General features: G+C 40.5%; 1 protein-coding gene across 1 annotated transcript in view; it reads right to left on the bottom strand.

Moving 5' to 3' along the window:
* Positions 1-17,329, bottom strand: part of ADAM17 (ADAM metallopeptidase domain 17) — a 71,349-nt gene that overhangs the window by 35,189 nt on the left and 18,831 nt on the right. Inside the window, exons 2-6 of the mRNA XM_037894089.2 lie at positions 11,183-11,315; positions 9,548-9,681; positions 8,646-8,734; positions 5,297-5,465; positions 4,365-4,495 (exon numbers count right to left, since the gene is read on the bottom strand). Coding sequence (XP_037750017.1) covers positions 4,365-4,495; positions 5,297-5,465; positions 8,646-8,734; positions 9,548-9,681; positions 11,183-11,315 — 656 coding nt within the window. The remainder of the gene's footprint in view (positions 1-4,364; positions 4,496-5,296; positions 5,466-8,645; positions 8,735-9,547; positions 9,682-11,182; positions 11,316-17,329) is intronic.

Raw genomic sequence — 17,329 nt, 5'->3', positions numbered from 1 at the left:
GGACTAATTTCCTGGCAGGAACTATGAAAAACCTTTGGGAAGCTCATGGGGTAAATCACTTGGTTGCCACTCCTTACCACCATCAAACAAATGGCATGGTGGAGAAGTTTAATGGAACTTTGGGGGCCATGATACGTAAATTCGTAAATGAGCACTCCAATGATTGGGACCTAGTGTTGCAGCAGTTGCTCTTTGCCTACAGAGCTGTACCACACCCCAGTTTAGGGTTTTCCCCATTTGAACTTGTATATGGCCGTGAGGTTAAGGGGCCATTGCAGTTGGTGAAGCAGCAATGGGAGGGATTTACACCTTCTCCAGGAACTAACATTCTGGACTTTGTAACCAACCTACAAAACACCCTCCGAACCTCTTTAGCCCTTGCTAAAGAAAACTTACAGGATGCTCAAAAAGAGCAAAAAGCCTGGTATGATAAACATGCCAGAGAGCGTTCCTTCAAAGTAGGGGACCAGGTCATGGTCTTAAAGGCGCTCCAGGCCCATAAAATGGAAGCATCGTGGGAAGGGCCATTCACGGTCCAGGAGCGCCTGGGAGCTGTTAATTATCTCATAGCATTCCCCACCTCCAACCGAAAGCCTAAGGTGTACCATATTAATTCTCTAAAGCCCTTTTATTCCAGAGAATTAAAGGTTTGTCAGTTTACAGCCCAGGGAGGAGACGACGCTGAGTGGCCTGAAGGTGTCTACTACGAAGGGAAATGTGCTGGTGGTGTGGAAGAGGTGAACCTCTCCATGACCCTTGGGCGTATGCAGCGACAGCAGATCCAGGAGCTGTGCACTAGCTACGCGCCAACGTTCTCAGCCACCCCAGGACTGACTGAACGGGCATACCACTCCATTGACACAGGTAATGCTCGCCCAATTAGAGTCCAACCTTACCGGGTGTCTCCTCAAGCTAAAACTGCTATAGAACGGGAGATCCGGGATATGTTACAGATGGGTGTAATCCGCCCCTCTGAAAGTGCATGGGCATCTCCAGTGGTTCTAGTTCCCAAACCAGATGGGGAAATACGTTTTTGCGTGGACTACCGTAAGCTAAATGCTGTAACTCGCCCAGACAACTATCCAATGCCACGCACAGATGAACTATTAGAGAAACTGGGACGGGCCCAGTTCATCTCTACCTTGGACTTAACCAAGGGGTACTGGCAGGTACCGCTAGATGAATCTGCCAAGGAAAGGTCAGCCTTCACCACACATCTCGGCCTGTATGAATTTAATGTACTCCCTTTCGGGCTGCGAAATGCACCCGCCACCTTCCAAAGACTTGTAGATGGTCTCCTAGCAGGATTAGGAGAATATGCAGTCGCCTACCTTGACGATGTGGCCATATTTTCGGATTCCTGGGCAGACCACCTGGAACATCTACAAAAAGTCCTTGAGCGCATAAGGGAGGCAGGACTAACTGTTAAGGCTAAGAAGTGTCAAATAGGCCTAAACAGAGTGACTTACCTTGGACACCAGGTGGGTCAAGGAACTATCAGCCCCCTACAGGCCAAAGTGGATGCTATCCAAAAGTGGCCTGTCCCAAAGTCAAAGAAACAGGTTCAATCCTTCTTAGGCTTGGCCGGTTATTACAGACGATTTGTACCGCACTACAGCCAAATCGCCGCCCCACTGACAGACCTAACCAAAAAGAAACAGCCAAATGCGGTTCAGTGGACCGAAAAGTGTCAGAAGGCCTTTAACAAGCTTAAAGCGACACTCATGTCTGACCCTGTACTAAGGGCCCCAGACTTTGACAAACCGTTCCTAGTAACCACAGATGCGTCCGAGCGTGGTGTGGGAGCAGTTTTAATGCAGAAAGGACCTGATCAAGAATTCCACCCTGTAGTGTTTCTCAGCAAAAAACTGTCTGAGAGGGAAAGCCACTGGTCAGTCACTGAAAAAGAATGTTACGCCATTGTCTACGCTCTGGAAAAGCTACGCCCATATGTTTGGGGACGGCGTTTCCACCTGCAAACCGACCATGCTGCACTGAAGTGGCTTCACACGGTCAAAGAAAATAGCAAAAAACTTCTTCGGTGGAGTTTAGCTCTCCAAGATTTTGATTTTGACATCCAACACATCTCAGGAGCTTCTAACAAAGTGGCTGATGCACTCTCCCGTGAAAGTTTCCCAGAATCAACTGGTTAAAATCGTCCTTGAGATGTAGAAAATATTGTTAGTCTTTATGTACTTGGTAGTATATTTAGAGATGCATGTGTCTTATTAACTCTGTTTTTCCTAGAGCTCCAGGAAGAAATCCCAGCCAGTGTTTCACCCTAGCTGAGATTTGGGGGGCGTGTCATAAATATAAAGGGAAGGGTAAACCCCTGTAAAATCCCTCCTGGCCAGAGGAAATCTCCTCTCACCTGTAAAGGGTTAAGAAGCTAAAGGTAACCTCGCTGGCACCTGACCAAAATGACCAATGAGGAGACAAGATAATTTCAAAAGCTGGGAGGAGGGAGAGAAACAAAGGGTATGTGTGTCTGTCTATATTTTGTCTTTGCCGGGGATAGACCAGGAATGAAGCCTTAGAACTTTTAGTAAGTAATCTAGCTAGGTACGTGTTAGATTATGATTTCTTTAAATGGCTGAGAAAAGAATTGTGCTGAATAGAATAACTATTTCTGTCTGTGTATCTTTTTTGTAACTTAAGGTTTTGCCTAGAGGGGTTCTCTATGTTTTGAATCTAATTACCCTGTAAAGTATTTACCATCCTGATTTTACAGGGGGGATTTTTTTTTATTTCTATTTACTTCTATTTCTATTAAAAGTCTTCTTGTAAGAAAACTGAATGCTTTTTCATTGTTCTCAGATCCAAGGGTTTGGGTCTGTGGTCACCTATGCAAATTGGTGAGGCTTTTTATCCAACATTTCCCTGGAAAGGGGGGGTGCAAGTGTTGGGAGGATTGTTCATTGTTCTTAAGATCCAAGGGTCTGGGTCTGTAGTCACCTAGGCAAATTGGTGAGGCTTTTTACCAAACCTTGTCCAGGAAGTGGGGTGCAAGGTTTTGGGAAGTATTTTGGGGGGAAAGACGTGTCCAAACAGCTCTTCCCCAGTAACCAGTATTTGTTTGGTGGTGGTAGCGGCCAATCCAAGGACAAAGGGTGGAATATTTTGTACCTTGGGGAAGTTTTGACCTAAGCTGGTAAAGATAAGCTTAGGAGGTTTTTTTCATGCAGGTCCCCACATCTGTACCCTAGAGTTCAGAGTGGGGGAGGAACCTTGACAGGGCTGGAAGCCAAAGTTTGCCAACCCCTGAAATATAGGGTCGGCTTATGAAAGGGTCATACAGTTTTTACCATTTTTACTTAGCCATCTTGGGGGGTCGACTTATAAACGAACTGGCTTATGATTGCGTATATACGGTAGTCTTTTTTTATTTTATTTTTTAAATTTTCAGGGGAAAAAGATAAGAAAAAGGGAAAAGGCTACAACTACAACTCAGAACTAGGGGGCTAACTACAGAGATGCAAATCAAAAGTAATGGTCCCAATAGACTGCAAATAGCTCCGTCTCTAGCCAGGGGCAGTTGAGAAGGAACTGAGGGGGGTTAGCCAGCGCACACTCACTAGCTTTGTGACAGGGCATGAAGGGAGACAGCACATGTGCGGGCCTAACAGACGCTGCTACCGAAGTTCTCCGGTCAGCAGCACAGAGACGCAAGCTCGACACTACTCAAAGAAGAATCATCTGTTGCACTCATGTTTATTCATACAATGAACGTGGGTGATCTTATTTTGATATTTCTTTAAGAACTGCATATTTTTCTTATCACAGAGGTTTATCAGGTTCTTCCTGATATTTCTGGCTGGTTAGAAGGGAGAGATGTTCTAGATTTGCTATAAATAACTATGCAGTAGGCTGGCTGTGAACTACTTATCCTTTTGGACAGAAGTGTTACACAATTGGAAAAATATCCTGTACTCAAATAGTCACTGTTAGTAGATTTTAAATGAAGAGCTTCACACTAAACAAGCCAAACAACAACATAAATTAATGCATCTATATGATTCTAGAAACTTAAAGTTAAAAAAGACAATTCTTAGAGAAAATCTTAATATGTAACCCAATTGGGGGGACGGGGATGAAAGAAGTTAGAAGAGCTGCTTAAAAATATTCTGCTCAAAGATTTATTTAATTGCAGCATTAGCCACCAGTGCAAAATAATTTCTTTTAAAAAAAACCTTAATTTAACACCCCTTCAGGTAAACCGCACTCAGAGTTCACCATTAAATACAGCATTGGATAACATATAGGTCATGATAGCTTTCTAACTACTATAGCAGCAGCTTCCAGCTGCAGTGCATCTGCTTGCGTGACTTCTTCTAGCAAACAATAACAGACTGTCATGTACTTACGAGGTAATTAATAGTTGTGCTTTCCTCCCCACGGCCCATATACTTGAAGAAGCGATGATCTGCCACCACTAATATCTTGCATGTGTTCTTGGAATGGTCTGCAATGGCTCTTTTCTCCCGAAGGATGTTCACTGATTTGAATGTTTAAGTGAAATCAAATACATGAGAGACACACATTCCTTGACAATTTATAACATCTTTAGTTTCAATTTAATAACGTGATTAGGTTTTCGGGGGTTTTTTTTGAGTAACCCCTCTGAAAGCATAAAAAGTCCTCCTAATACTCCTCCAACCTATTTGTTCTAGGAAAGTAGTGGAGAACAGTGAAACTGTACAGTGAAACTGTACAGTGAAAGAGCAAGTAAAACTAGCTTTATTTCTCCAGCCAGTCTACTAAGCCTTTCACATCACTTCCCCCTTAACCAAACCTCCCATCTACATCCCCTGTGTTCTACCAACCTCCCTGCTGACAGAGAAGGGCTAGATCCAACTCTACACAGAGTCAATCATGGCTCAAAAGACGCTCTAGAGAAGAGCACTAGATGCCATACAGCCTCTCTTTGTACATCATAAAGAGACAAAAGCAAGGCACAATCCCATAAAACCATTTTCAGGTCACCTTTAAAGCAAAACGGGTTAACTATTAAGTCATTGTAAAGGTGAGGGACTTGTATTGGTCAGTTCTGTGCTTTGGAGGAGCACAATGTCCTTTCTGAGCATCCTCCTTCCCCCAAATTGGTAAAGACCTTTGGTGGTGTGTTTGCCCTCCCCTGCCACGATGAGTTTTAAAAGTTATAAAGTGATAAGAGAGAGACAGCAAAGTAGACAGTTTTCCAGACATGAAAGCCTCATGGCCAGATACTAGTCTTACATTACTACGTAGCTATATGAATAGGTTTCAAACATTTCATTCTAAATAGCAGGATGCTCACCTTCATCTAAATGGCTGCCCTCTAGACCTTCGGGCAGTAATTCTTCCTCCTCATGTTTTAAATAGCCACATACTTTGGGGGACTGTAACCGTGAGAAATCCTTAATATCTTCAGATTTGTAGACCAAGAGTCTTTCGTCTTGAGTATTATCTATATACCTCCAAAGTGGCTAAAAGTAATACAAGAAATGCAAGTGATTTAGGTATAGTGTGCATGCAAGGGCTTCTAGGATTATACATATTAAATAAATATGGCCAAAAAGTCCCACTAAAAATAGCCACAGCTGTGTACATAGAACTTAGGGCCACATCCCACCTACTTTACTCTCACAAATAGTTCTACTGATTTCAGGAGGACTATTTGCATGAACAGAACAAGCAGGATTCAACCCCTTATATTGAGAAATGGTCAACAGATAAAATAGACAGACATCAAGAATTCTTAGACCTCCTTAACTGCTCCTCCTTAACGGCAAAGCAGCAGCAGCAGCCATCTACATCTTCATCAAAAGGAGGGGGACTACACAGTTACTTTTGAAGCCTTAAAACAGCACTTTCAAAAAAGTTTATTTGGAAGAAAAGAAAGCTGAGAGGTCTCTTCTCCCATGATGGTCCTAAGAAGTGCAGGGTTGGGTACAGGTAGGAAATTTACTACTTAGAACCCTGCCTCATTCAGTACAAGCCATAACAGATAATATGGAATACATCTGTTTATATTTGCATATTTCATGACTCCGCAGGTACTTCATGTGCAAGTTCAGCCCCCCTTCCCAGTAGCACACTGTGAGATTAAAACCCCTTTTAGTAACAATACATTAGTGAGCCTGCATAAAGTATAGTTTGTTAAACCCTCATAATTCAGCCAAATTAATCCCAAATTTTCACAGGACATATTGAGGAAAAAAGAAAAATGTGTTAAAAAATCAGTAATCTAATTTGGGACCACAAACACTAAAATGTCTTAATCATAATCACATGGTGTCACTGCAGGGCAATGTTAAGGTTGTTTGGCTGCCCTAACTGTGCACTTCTCTACCTTAACATGATAGGATTTCTTTCAAGTTTAACTTTAACAGTGAATTCATGGGTTTATAAACTCTTGGTTTTGAGATAACGACAATATCCTTAGAATGTGTTTTACCCCAATTTACTAATATGTATGGTCAGCCTCCACTCTTAACATAGTTTTTGTCTGGAAATATACTGCATAGAAACAATTCTTTATGGTAGTATTTAATAGTCTATTTGTGAGATATTTATAGATATTCCCAGCTTTCTGTTAGACGCTCAAAACAGTACAAGAATGATAAAAAACAAGAATGAAATACTAGATTTTCAAACTAACCCTGGAGAAAAAAAAAAAGTTTAAGAAGTGCCAAATCCAAAATGTAAAAAGCTCCCCAAGTTCCTTCTTATGTAGGAAGACAGGCACAGTATCTTACTCTAGAAGACATTGGTTTGTTGCTAATGTTACAAATGTTACCCATCTTACTTTTTAAAAGCTTTTTCTTGTTTGTCAGATATAAATCTTTACTATGGAGGTGAAAAGCCTCAGAGCTTTAGCAAATGTTCTTTTACATTTAGATGCAGAAATAACTTATCAAGGCTCATCTCTAAGAATCTGACAAACTTTTATTGTAAGGTGTAACTGGAATGACACCAGAAATATATATAGATGCAGAGAAGTCTATATAAGGAATAAGTTTATATTAAAAGAATGAAATTAAAATTTAGTATTCTGAAGTAAATTTAGTCAGTCCATATTACATAGATGACGGGTTACATTGCTGTTCTTCAACCACTTTTCCTTGGTTGACACAAATGTCATTTTAACTGACATATCTTAAGAGGGCACTAGGAGCATAAAGAGTATAAAAAGAATGTACTTAATTTTGACACCTCCTACTTCTGCATTAGTGAACAAAGCAAACAGCATATTAGAAAACATTCATTGTTCAAAAATGCTTCCCCAATACAAAAAACAAAACTTTAAAGTAGGTACTCACTCTTCTGCATAAATTAATCCAAGACAGTAATTCCTAAGGTGGTTTTACCAGATGCCCTGGACCTTGTAGTTACCCCACACTTTTAAAGTGCTGGCATTACACACACTGAGCAAACAGTGAGCTAGAAGGAATTCATGCACATCAAAGGATTCCACTGAGGATAGGGTTTATTGATTATTGTGGAAGAAAACGAACTCCATTCTCAGGTTGGAAGCAACAAAATCAGAGACAGCTTTATTCGAGCAATTGCAAGGGAAGAATACAGTTGGCAGAGAACATCTCTGCCTCAGTTTCTTCAAAGTACAAGCAATATCGCACAAGCATTTATACATTTTAGTGGCATGCATTAATTAAAAACATCTGCAATTTGTTTATGTTATGTCCTGCCCATTCCTGTATTTTCTCACTTCTGTTCTCAAAACATCGCTATCTCAAGGCTGGGTCACGCTGACTATTCTGCTATTTCCCACTAGCTTCTGACGTGAGCCCTGCTTCTACAGGTCTCGCGATATTAGGCTAAGACTTAGCACAACAGTTGTTCTGTCTCCAACACTTAAATGGCTGCACTTAAACCCTCTCTTTCTTTCCCTACTTCCAAACTATGTTCAAGTGGTTTGAAGTACAGTAGAACCTCAGAGTTACGAACTGACCAGTCAACCACACTCCTCATTTGGAACCGGAAGTACACAATCAGGCAGCAGCAGCGACCAAAAAAAATAAAATAAAATATAACGCAAATACAGTATAATACTGTTAAATGTAAACTACTAAAAAAAAAAAGGAAAGCAGCACTTTTTTTCATCATAGTTAAGTTTCAAAGCTGTATAAGTCAGTGTTCAGTTGTAAAATTTTGAAAGAACCACCATAACGTTTTGTTCAGAGTTACGAACAACCTCCATTCCTAAGGTGTTCATAACTCTGAGGTTCTACTGTAACGACAAGTTGTTTGTTACACCATCAGATTGCCAAGATGCCTGTATGGCCATACTTTCAGTATTCCTGTGGTGTAGTCTACACATTTAATGGCTCACAAATTTTAATAAGGGAACATTCTGCTCTCCTAGAAACAATTTTTCTCACTGTATATGTATTTACATAAACATGCCACTTTCAGTATGGAACAACAATCTGTTGCTTCTGCCAGTGCTTAGAACCATGCATGTTTTTGATACAACTGTGTGGAAAAGTAACACTTACAAAAATCAGTCAGACCCCATCCCTCCAAAAAATGTTTTTTCAGCTACAGACGTGTAGGGGGCTGGGGTGGCAACAGGGAAATAGTATTGTTTTTCATCAAAGATGTTCCTATTGTCGCAATCTTGTTTTCAACAGCAAAAACAGTACCTCTACATTGTATTCTTCGCCATCAGTGTTGATTCTTACAGTAAAGTCTTCATCAGCTATGTGCGCTATAACCTTGGAATTATGTTCACCTTTAAATGTAGAAAAGAAAAGGTAAGCTAACTGATGTGACAACTGACTGATCCATTTAGCAAATGGCATCTCCTCTTCTTAAATCAACACTGCTTTCTCTGTAAATACCAGAGAGTAGTTTTCACTCTAAAGCCAGACTATTTCCCTGTGCTATGCTATCAGGAATTCCAGGGAGACATGTTAAAACACAGTCTCCAATTCTGTAAAAGTTATATGCACTAGGATGCTATTTATTTTTTTTATTTTTTTGCAAAGGTGGTCCAGGGTGTCCCAGGGGATTAGTAATACGATATGGAGCCTTTTACCAACATAAACAATTATCAATCACCATATTCAATGGAGGTGCCAAGGTTTGGAGACTGGGCAACACTCTCACCCAGAAGAGGTGTCTATCCAGACCTGATTTGAGGCATTTTATCATGATAGCGAGGCTGCACTGCCACTAGCTGGGCTGCTCCCGTTTTGTAAAGAGGACTTCAGTTCCTAGTACTGTAAAATCCAGGCTCTCAATGGGAATTAAAGTCAACACTCATTTTTAAAAGAGCAGACGCCACAGTGGCCATAGTGTGTATTTTTGTAAAATACATCTTGATGATTTTCAAAGCCAGATTGTAAACCCTTACTTATCTCAGTACCTGCAGCACCAGCCTCACAAAGTTGTCAAGAAAATTGACCAGCGCAGGAACAAAATCTACCATGTTGACCACGCTTGAGGAAAATGAAAAAGCAATGACACACGATTCACCGTGGGCCAGCAGATTTTGACGCTGTGCTACTCCCCAACAATGATGTGTAGTCTAGCCCATACTAACCAACTACATGTCCAGTGAAGAATTCTTGCCATTGTACAGGATACTCCTTTTCCTTGCCTTTACCATCCACTATTAGTGCTTGAAAGTTTTCAGAAAAGTGTTCAGCCGTTGACGTTAGGTATAATTTAAAGTGCCTGTAAAATAATTTACTTCCATTTAGTTTTAAGTGAACCACACAGAAGGAAACAGACATCAGCTTCTTGTTCTACTGAAACCTCTTTTATGTTAGACGAGGATGACTCTTCAATTAATAAGATACAAAAATATGTGTTATTTCTCAGAATTACTTATGACAGTACTTTTTAAGAGCCATTTATAACCTTTGTAAAGTAGTCAGAATGTTTATTAACATGAAAAAAACTTTTTCTTTTTTTTTTTTTAAAGTTAATCTTGCCAAAAGGTATTCAAACAAGGCTAATTTCTTCTGCATTGCTGGTCTTTGGCGAAAGCCAGACCAGAAGATTTAACAAAACAGGTCAATGGTAAGTAATAAGATATACCCCAATGATCTCATTTCCTGAAATATGTCCAGAAAACCTTGACAAAACTTGGCATCTGTAGCCCTTAATGGAAAATCTACAGCACATGGAGTTTTATCTTGTCTGCCACCGGTGTAACAGATTTTGGGGCACATATCAGCAATTATCCTTGGGATAGAACTGGCAGTATTTTGAAGTGTTTGTTACAATGGAAGTGGAAAAGGGACAAGGTATCAAGCAATATAAAATAGGAAATGGCAGATTTTTATCTATTTATTCTATTATTTTGCTCTCATTCATGTTCTGTACCTCCTACCTCAGATGGAGGTAAAAAACATGCATACCAACTTATGTGATGCTTTATATCATGATAAGTAGTAGTTCTCTATTTCTGGAGGGGTTGGGGGAGGGGAAGGCACTTGGAAAGAGGTGAGATGAGACTGCCTGACTGAATATGACCAGTCTACACATTTTAGCAGGAGATGATTCTCGCTGCATTTCAAGTTCAGAATTTCAGTGTTTAGAAAGCTATGAGTGATTTTTCCTTGGATGGTCAAATTACTATCCCCAGCGCCCTTGTTCCTGGCCTCATGCCATCTCTCTTCTCCCCGCGCCCCCCGCATCTTTTGATCAAACTCCAGTCCCCACCAGAGCCCAGAATGTCTTCCCAACATTTCTGTAACAAACTGAGAAATGCTTTGTGGAATGGGGACGTCTACACACAATGTGAGCAAGTGGACTAAGTCCCCATAAACACCAACTCTCAGGCAGCACAACATGGTAGCCACAGACCAAAATACACAAGGAGACTTTCAAGAAATGTAAGGGAGGCAAGCCAGAATTTGAAGAAAAAGCAGGATCCAACCCAATTAATGAAAAACTAAGGTCAACAATAAAATGAAGGCAATCTCAATCACTGCTTCTTTAACAGAGAAATACAATATAGTTAGTCTTCCATTCTCTTTGTCTCTGTGAAGCAAATCACATAACCATGCATACCGCTGACCCATAAGAATTAGCCAATCATGACAGCAAATGCAACAGGCATTTCTGTTTTGGCACTTATACAGTATTCATTTCAAAAGATTAAAAAAAAAAATCACATAGAATAGAAGAATAATATTAAACCAGTATTTGCCAGTGATGATTTCATTACCTACGCAAGGCTGAAAAACTTAAGAGTCTCTCTATATGCGTTTCTGGCTGGAGGTCCCTTTTCCTTAATGAGTGTTGCTGGATATTCGACAGAGAGAGGATGTCATAATCTGAGAGCACGGATTCAAGCCTCTCTGAAATAGATATGGAGACAGTTTATAAGAGTTTCAAGAGGAAAATACACATTAAAATTAAACAAATATTATAGCATCCAGCTGTAACATACATTACAGATGTTCCAAACTCTGCAATCCACTTTAATTTTATAATAATTATAGGGCATTCCTGTAAAGGTGGTTTTTATACAGTCAGTGAGATGTTACAGTATGTGACAGGCACAGATAAATTCTCAGTTAATGAAATGTATTCTAGTGGGAAACTTTTTAGCCCACAGCTAGCGTCACAGTTTTACTGTGACCCAAGCAATAATTTTTTAAATTGCTGTTGCGTTGCATATGCACTCTCCCATCCATTGAATCAGTTCAATAGCTTCTACTCTTCTCTGGAGTGGGCCAGAATAATTCATCAGGTCCCTGTGTCATCTAATACAGTCGTTATCAACCGGGGGTACATGTACCCCTGGCAGTACTCAAAAGTCTTCCAGAGGGTGCTCATCTAGATCAGTGTTTCTCAACCTGGGAGCTGCAGCCCTCAGTGGGGGGTGGGGTGGAGTGGGGGGGGTGTTTACAGGATGGATTTAGGCAGGGTTGCAAGTGCATGGCCGGCATTAGGGGGTGGCAAGGCTTCGGCTTCAGACAAGCCTCAGAAGTGAAAAAGACGCTCAAGTATCACACTGAAATGTAAGTAAAATATTTATATTCCAATTGATTTAATTTATAATTATATGGTAAAAATGATAAAGTAAGCAATTTTTCAGTAATAGTAGGTTGTGACACTTTTGTATTTGTATGTCTGATTTGTTAGCAAATAGTTTTTAAGCGAGGTGAAACTTGGGGTATGGAAGACAAATCAGACTCCTAAAAGGGGTAGAGTACTCTGGAAAGGTTGAGAACCACTGATCTAATACATCCCAAACAGTCTTCTGTTCTCCTCCTCCTTTTGGTGGAGGGCAGAAAATTTTCTCAAATGAATGTGTTTTCTTCAGGCATTCCCTTTCCCCCCACAACTTCCTGCAATAGTTAGAGAATGGATGGCCCTGCACTGGGACTCCAGAAATTTGAGAGGAAATCCAAGCTCTGCCACAGACTTCCAGTGTAACCTTGGGCAAATCACTTAGGGCCCACTGGGAGTTAGGTGCTTTTGAAAAACCCATTAGGTTCTATCTGCATTTTCAGGTGCCTAGGTACCTTTAGAAATGTGGCTTTAGTCTCTCTGTACCTCTGCTCCCCATATGCAAAATGTAGAAAATACTTCCTTTGATTTCTCTATTTATACGATAAGCTCTTCAAGTGGACAAATAACAGGGTACACAATAAAAGTATATAAAATAATGATCTAGAGAAGGGAGAATAGGAAATTCTGTTCTTCCTGTCTATAGCACAGAACAAGGGGATGTTCAATGAAATTAAAAGATGGAAAATTCAAAACCGATAAAAGGAAATACTTTTTCACAGAACACGCGATTCAGTTGTGGAACTTACTGCCAAAGAATGTTGCTGAGATCAAGAAGTTAAGATTTCAAAAGTGATTGGATATTTATACAGAGATCAATAATATCCAGAGCTATAATTAATGATAATTTTGAAGGGATATTAAACCCCATGCTTCAGGGCTTATCCTAACCTCTAACAGAGATCAGGAGGAGACCCATCAGGGGCAGATTATCCGACATCTACTACCCTGGTGTTCTTACACCTTCCTCTGAAACACCTGGTGTTGGTACTTGTCAGAGACAGGCTAGATGGACCTTGGGTCTGAACCAGTGTGGCAGTTCCACATACCTCAATATGGATACATTCAATGCCTAGGCACAGTGGGACCCCTTCTCTTCCCCCACACCCAAGCTGGAGTCTCTAAGTGCTACTGTAATATTTATTTATTTTACAGTAGAACTCTGATAGCCACACTAATGGCCCAACCACAAAACCACAGTCTTAAGAAATTGCTTATCTAAAGATTCTAAGATTTCTAATTTTACAGGCCTGTTAGTTAAATAGGCAACACTGCTAGCCAACTGATTTTTCCTGAGCTCTTAGGTAATCGGTTAAGACTGTCAGCTTGAAAAAAATGAATTAGGAGCAGCTTCAGGAACCACACTTGACCCTCAGTGTCTTCTCCCCCGCCCTCCATCAACATATGTCCCTGGGCCGCAGATGCAGAGCAACAACTACAGTGTAGCATTGTAACTGGAAAGAAGGGGGGACACTCAGACTTAATCGTCAAGGAAGGTGAACCAATCTCTGTGTGTACTGGGTCAGAGGGAGCTTCAGGAATCTAATATGGGGGAAATTAGGGCAGGGACCACTCCCTCCTTCTGGCACTGCACAAGAAACCCTGGCAGGGGCACAGACACCTCCACCCCCAAACCCAACTGAAATATGGAATACCTGTGTTTTGTTGCATCATGAACAGATCAGTGATTCTCAAGCAATTCCATACTTAGACCCCCGACACCATCCCACGTTCCCATTTAGCAATATGAGAAAGGCCATGTGGTTGCATCTTCCTAACAACTGTTTGCCATTCGCAGATTTAAAGAACCCACAACAGATTATAATGGTTTTCAAGTAGAAAAACCTGTTAAGGATGTTTTCTCACCTGTGCAAAACTGGTTTAGGTGATTCACATGGCCGCAGTTAACTTATTTCCAAATGCAAAACTGGTTTGATTCGCACAATGAGAAAAAAATCCTTAAAGTCAAATTTCATACTTCAAAACCATTTTAATCGGTTGCTTAGGGTGCAGTAAGCAATAAAACATAGGTGTTCCACAATTCAGTCATTTGTCACACATCTAGATGGCTCCTGTCACACACTGAACTCACTGAAGGCTGAGAGGTATGGGATTCTGCCTTCCTTTTGACACTCGTTGCCCTATGTCAGCTTCTCATATGCAGCAGTTTGGGGAAAATTAAAAACTAGCAGAGGGAGCAATTAGATCACCCAATGAGTCTTTTCCATCTCTAGATTCTGTGCAGTAAATCTCAGCCTCTTTCAATGATCTCAGCTAAGGAGAATAGTCTCTTTTGTTAGGCAAATGGCTTCAAGAGGCCAGCCCCCATCTTCTCTGGTAGCATCTCTGGAGTTACCTTATTGACACACAAGGAAATATTAAAAGAAACTAGGACTGTAGAGTTGATATAGTAGTTGAATAATAAGACTTAGAGATATGTAAAGTAATAAATGACACAACCTGCTACTTTGACACTCCTACTACATGAACAAGAAGGCATTTGTTAACTTAAATGCAAACACATTTACAATGGATAAAAAAAAATATTTCTTGCAATATATGAGACATGCTGCTGCCAGGTATTATTCAGTCAATTAGCTCAGATATCAAAAGGGAAAAAAAGAATCCAACAGTATCTGCTAAACACTGGTGCCAGAATCCTTATCTGTAAAATATGTTTAAAAATCTACAGACAAGAGAAACTCCAGTTCCTTGTTTATCCAACCTTTGTTAAAGATGAACTGTAAGCAGTTCAACAAAATAAACTCCAATCCTGCACCAGGGTCCAACTGTACAGAACTCAGTAAAAGGATTGAGACCACAGTAAGCAAATGTATTTTGGCCAAGTTTAACCATCTCTTCCGCCTTCATTCTCCACTAGCCTTCCACTGCCTTTAACATGGTCAGCCCTTCCAACTCCTCCATCCCCAGCTTCTCTCCTCTGGGCTTCCATGAACTGTGCTGGCATCTTCCCTTTCTGCTCCCTTGTAGTTTCTTTCCAAGGCTCTACCTTCTCTTTCTGATAGAGTCCAGCTTGGCTCAATCCGTGGCCCTCTTCTATTCTTCCTCTGTAATCTCTCCTTGGGAAGTGTCATACACTCCTCTGGTTTCAGCTATGAACACATTTATACTGATGAGTCCCAAATCTATAACCCAACCCCCGGACTCTCTCCCTCTATATAGTTCCACATCTATAACTCACTTTCTCTTTCCTTTGATATTTTGCTGCCACAAAGATGACTACAATCCCCAAGGCCCTCTCCCCAAAACTGAAACCACCACCACACTTATCTCCCATGTTCATCACTTTGAGGTCACCTTTGATTCTGCCCTCTCTCTCCTCTTTAATATCCACACCATGTGGGACATTAGGCAGGTTAAAATATTTTTATTTCAATGGGGTTAAGACTTTGCAGATCCCACTTGAGCACAGACAAACATTTTCTTTTTAAAAAAAGTTACATGTTAACAAGCACTGCATCAGATCTAATATATGATCATAGAACTATGGTCTTTATTATTGCAGGGGCCGCACATCCTTAATCAGAAGTGGAGGTAACTACATATTTTTAGAAAAGAGAAGGATGTCCAATGTTCAGCTACCAATTAAAGTGCTACTAACATCTTTCAACTCCCTTAATTTCTATGATTAACAAAATAAGTTCCCATATCCAATTTATAACCCCGAAAGCAATAAATAAAATGTAGCAAAAAAAAAAAAAAAATCAAGTCAGCCATTTTATAAACATGCTTTTGAATTCTATCACTTACACATAAAGGTCAAACTTGTCAAAAAACAGAATTTTAACCTAGATGTAATTAACATTTTTAAAATCCCACCTAGGGTTATCTAATGGTACATAAACTCTAGTCAAATCACAAGGTCTGTCAGTATTAAAATATGTACTTTCAAGGAATTTTTGAAAAATCCTAAACACACAAGAGTATCAAATGAGAGCCTCTAGGACTAAATTACTATAATTTCTAATTTTTTCAGTGCCTCAATTTAATTGATTATTCTACCTGAATTCTGAGTATATTCTCCTAGGATAAAAACCCCCAGGTACTCTTTAGTTGCACCTTTAAACAGTAGCAATGTTTTGATAAAAGACCTAATTTCATTCCAAATATAATTCATGATCTGAAATCTGAATCCAATCCAGGAAACACAAATGAAAGTCTTTGATACAAGTTAAGTGACTGTATAGGTGACACAAAACACCACTGCATCACAACACCACTTCACCTGGTCTTATATTGAGAATGGTAACAACCCATTAATAAGCCGTCCAGTTAGATATACAAATGGATTTCACAGATGAGGTAGTAACATAGCGAGGCCTTTGAGAAGCATGCTCATGAACATTCATAACAGAGTATACTGTTATTAGAAAGCCATTAACTAGGGATAAGTCATACAACACAGCTAAGAGGTGTCATTATCAGACTCACACTAGGTCCCCTTAAGCTATCGTGCTAAAAATAGCAGTATAGACACTATAGCACGGGCGACAGCACAGGCTAGCTGCCTGAGTTCAGATGGACTTGGACTCAGGTGGCTAGCTCAAACCACCTCCAGGGTCACAATGTCCACACCACTATTTTTAGTATGCTAGCTCAAGCTGAGATAGTGCACTGGGAACCACACCTCCAAGCTGCAGTGTAGACATACCCTAAACAAGTTTGGAAAGAAAGCTCCCTTGTGGGTTGTTTCATAATTGTTCATTACAGATGCTCTCGCGCCTTCCTCTGGTACGTCTGGTGCTGACCTCTGTTAGAAAGGGGACACCAGGCTAGATAGACCAATGGTCTTACCTAGGGTTGCCAGTTTCGGTTGGATGTATTCACAGACATACAGACTGCAGAACAAATTTGCAGACCAAATTTGCATCGTCTGTGGCATGCTGAATGATGGCGTAATGGGAGGAGAACATGTGCATCAATGACCAGGTCACTGCTTTACAAATGTCCAGAATAGGGATCTGCGCTAATGCTGCTGAGGATGCTTGAGACCTTGTGCAATGAGCAGTCAAGTTAGCTGGTGGCAAAACACCTGCCTGATTATAACAAGGCCGTATACATGAAAATACATAAAGTGATCCAGGACGAAATTGTTTGTGAAGAGATTGGGAGACCCTTAATCCTGTCAAATACAGCTAACAACAGTTGGGTGGACCTTTGGAATTTTTTAGTTTTCTCTATGTAGAAAGCTAGGGCTTGCCTAACATCCAATGAGTGAAGACATTCATTCCTATTTGCGTGTGGCTTCGTGTAGAAGACAGGTAGGTGTATTGCC

The sequence above is a fragment of the Chelonia mydas genome, chromosome 3, assembly GCF_015237465.2.
Source record: "Chelonia mydas isolate rCheMyd1 chromosome 3, rCheMyd1.pri.v2, whole genome shotgun sequence".
Taxonomy (NCBI): domain Eukaryota; kingdom Metazoa; phylum Chordata; order Testudines; family Cheloniidae; genus Chelonia; species Chelonia mydas.
Note: the sequence above shows the minus strand (reverse complement) of the source record. Positions and strands in the feature narration are given on the sequence as shown.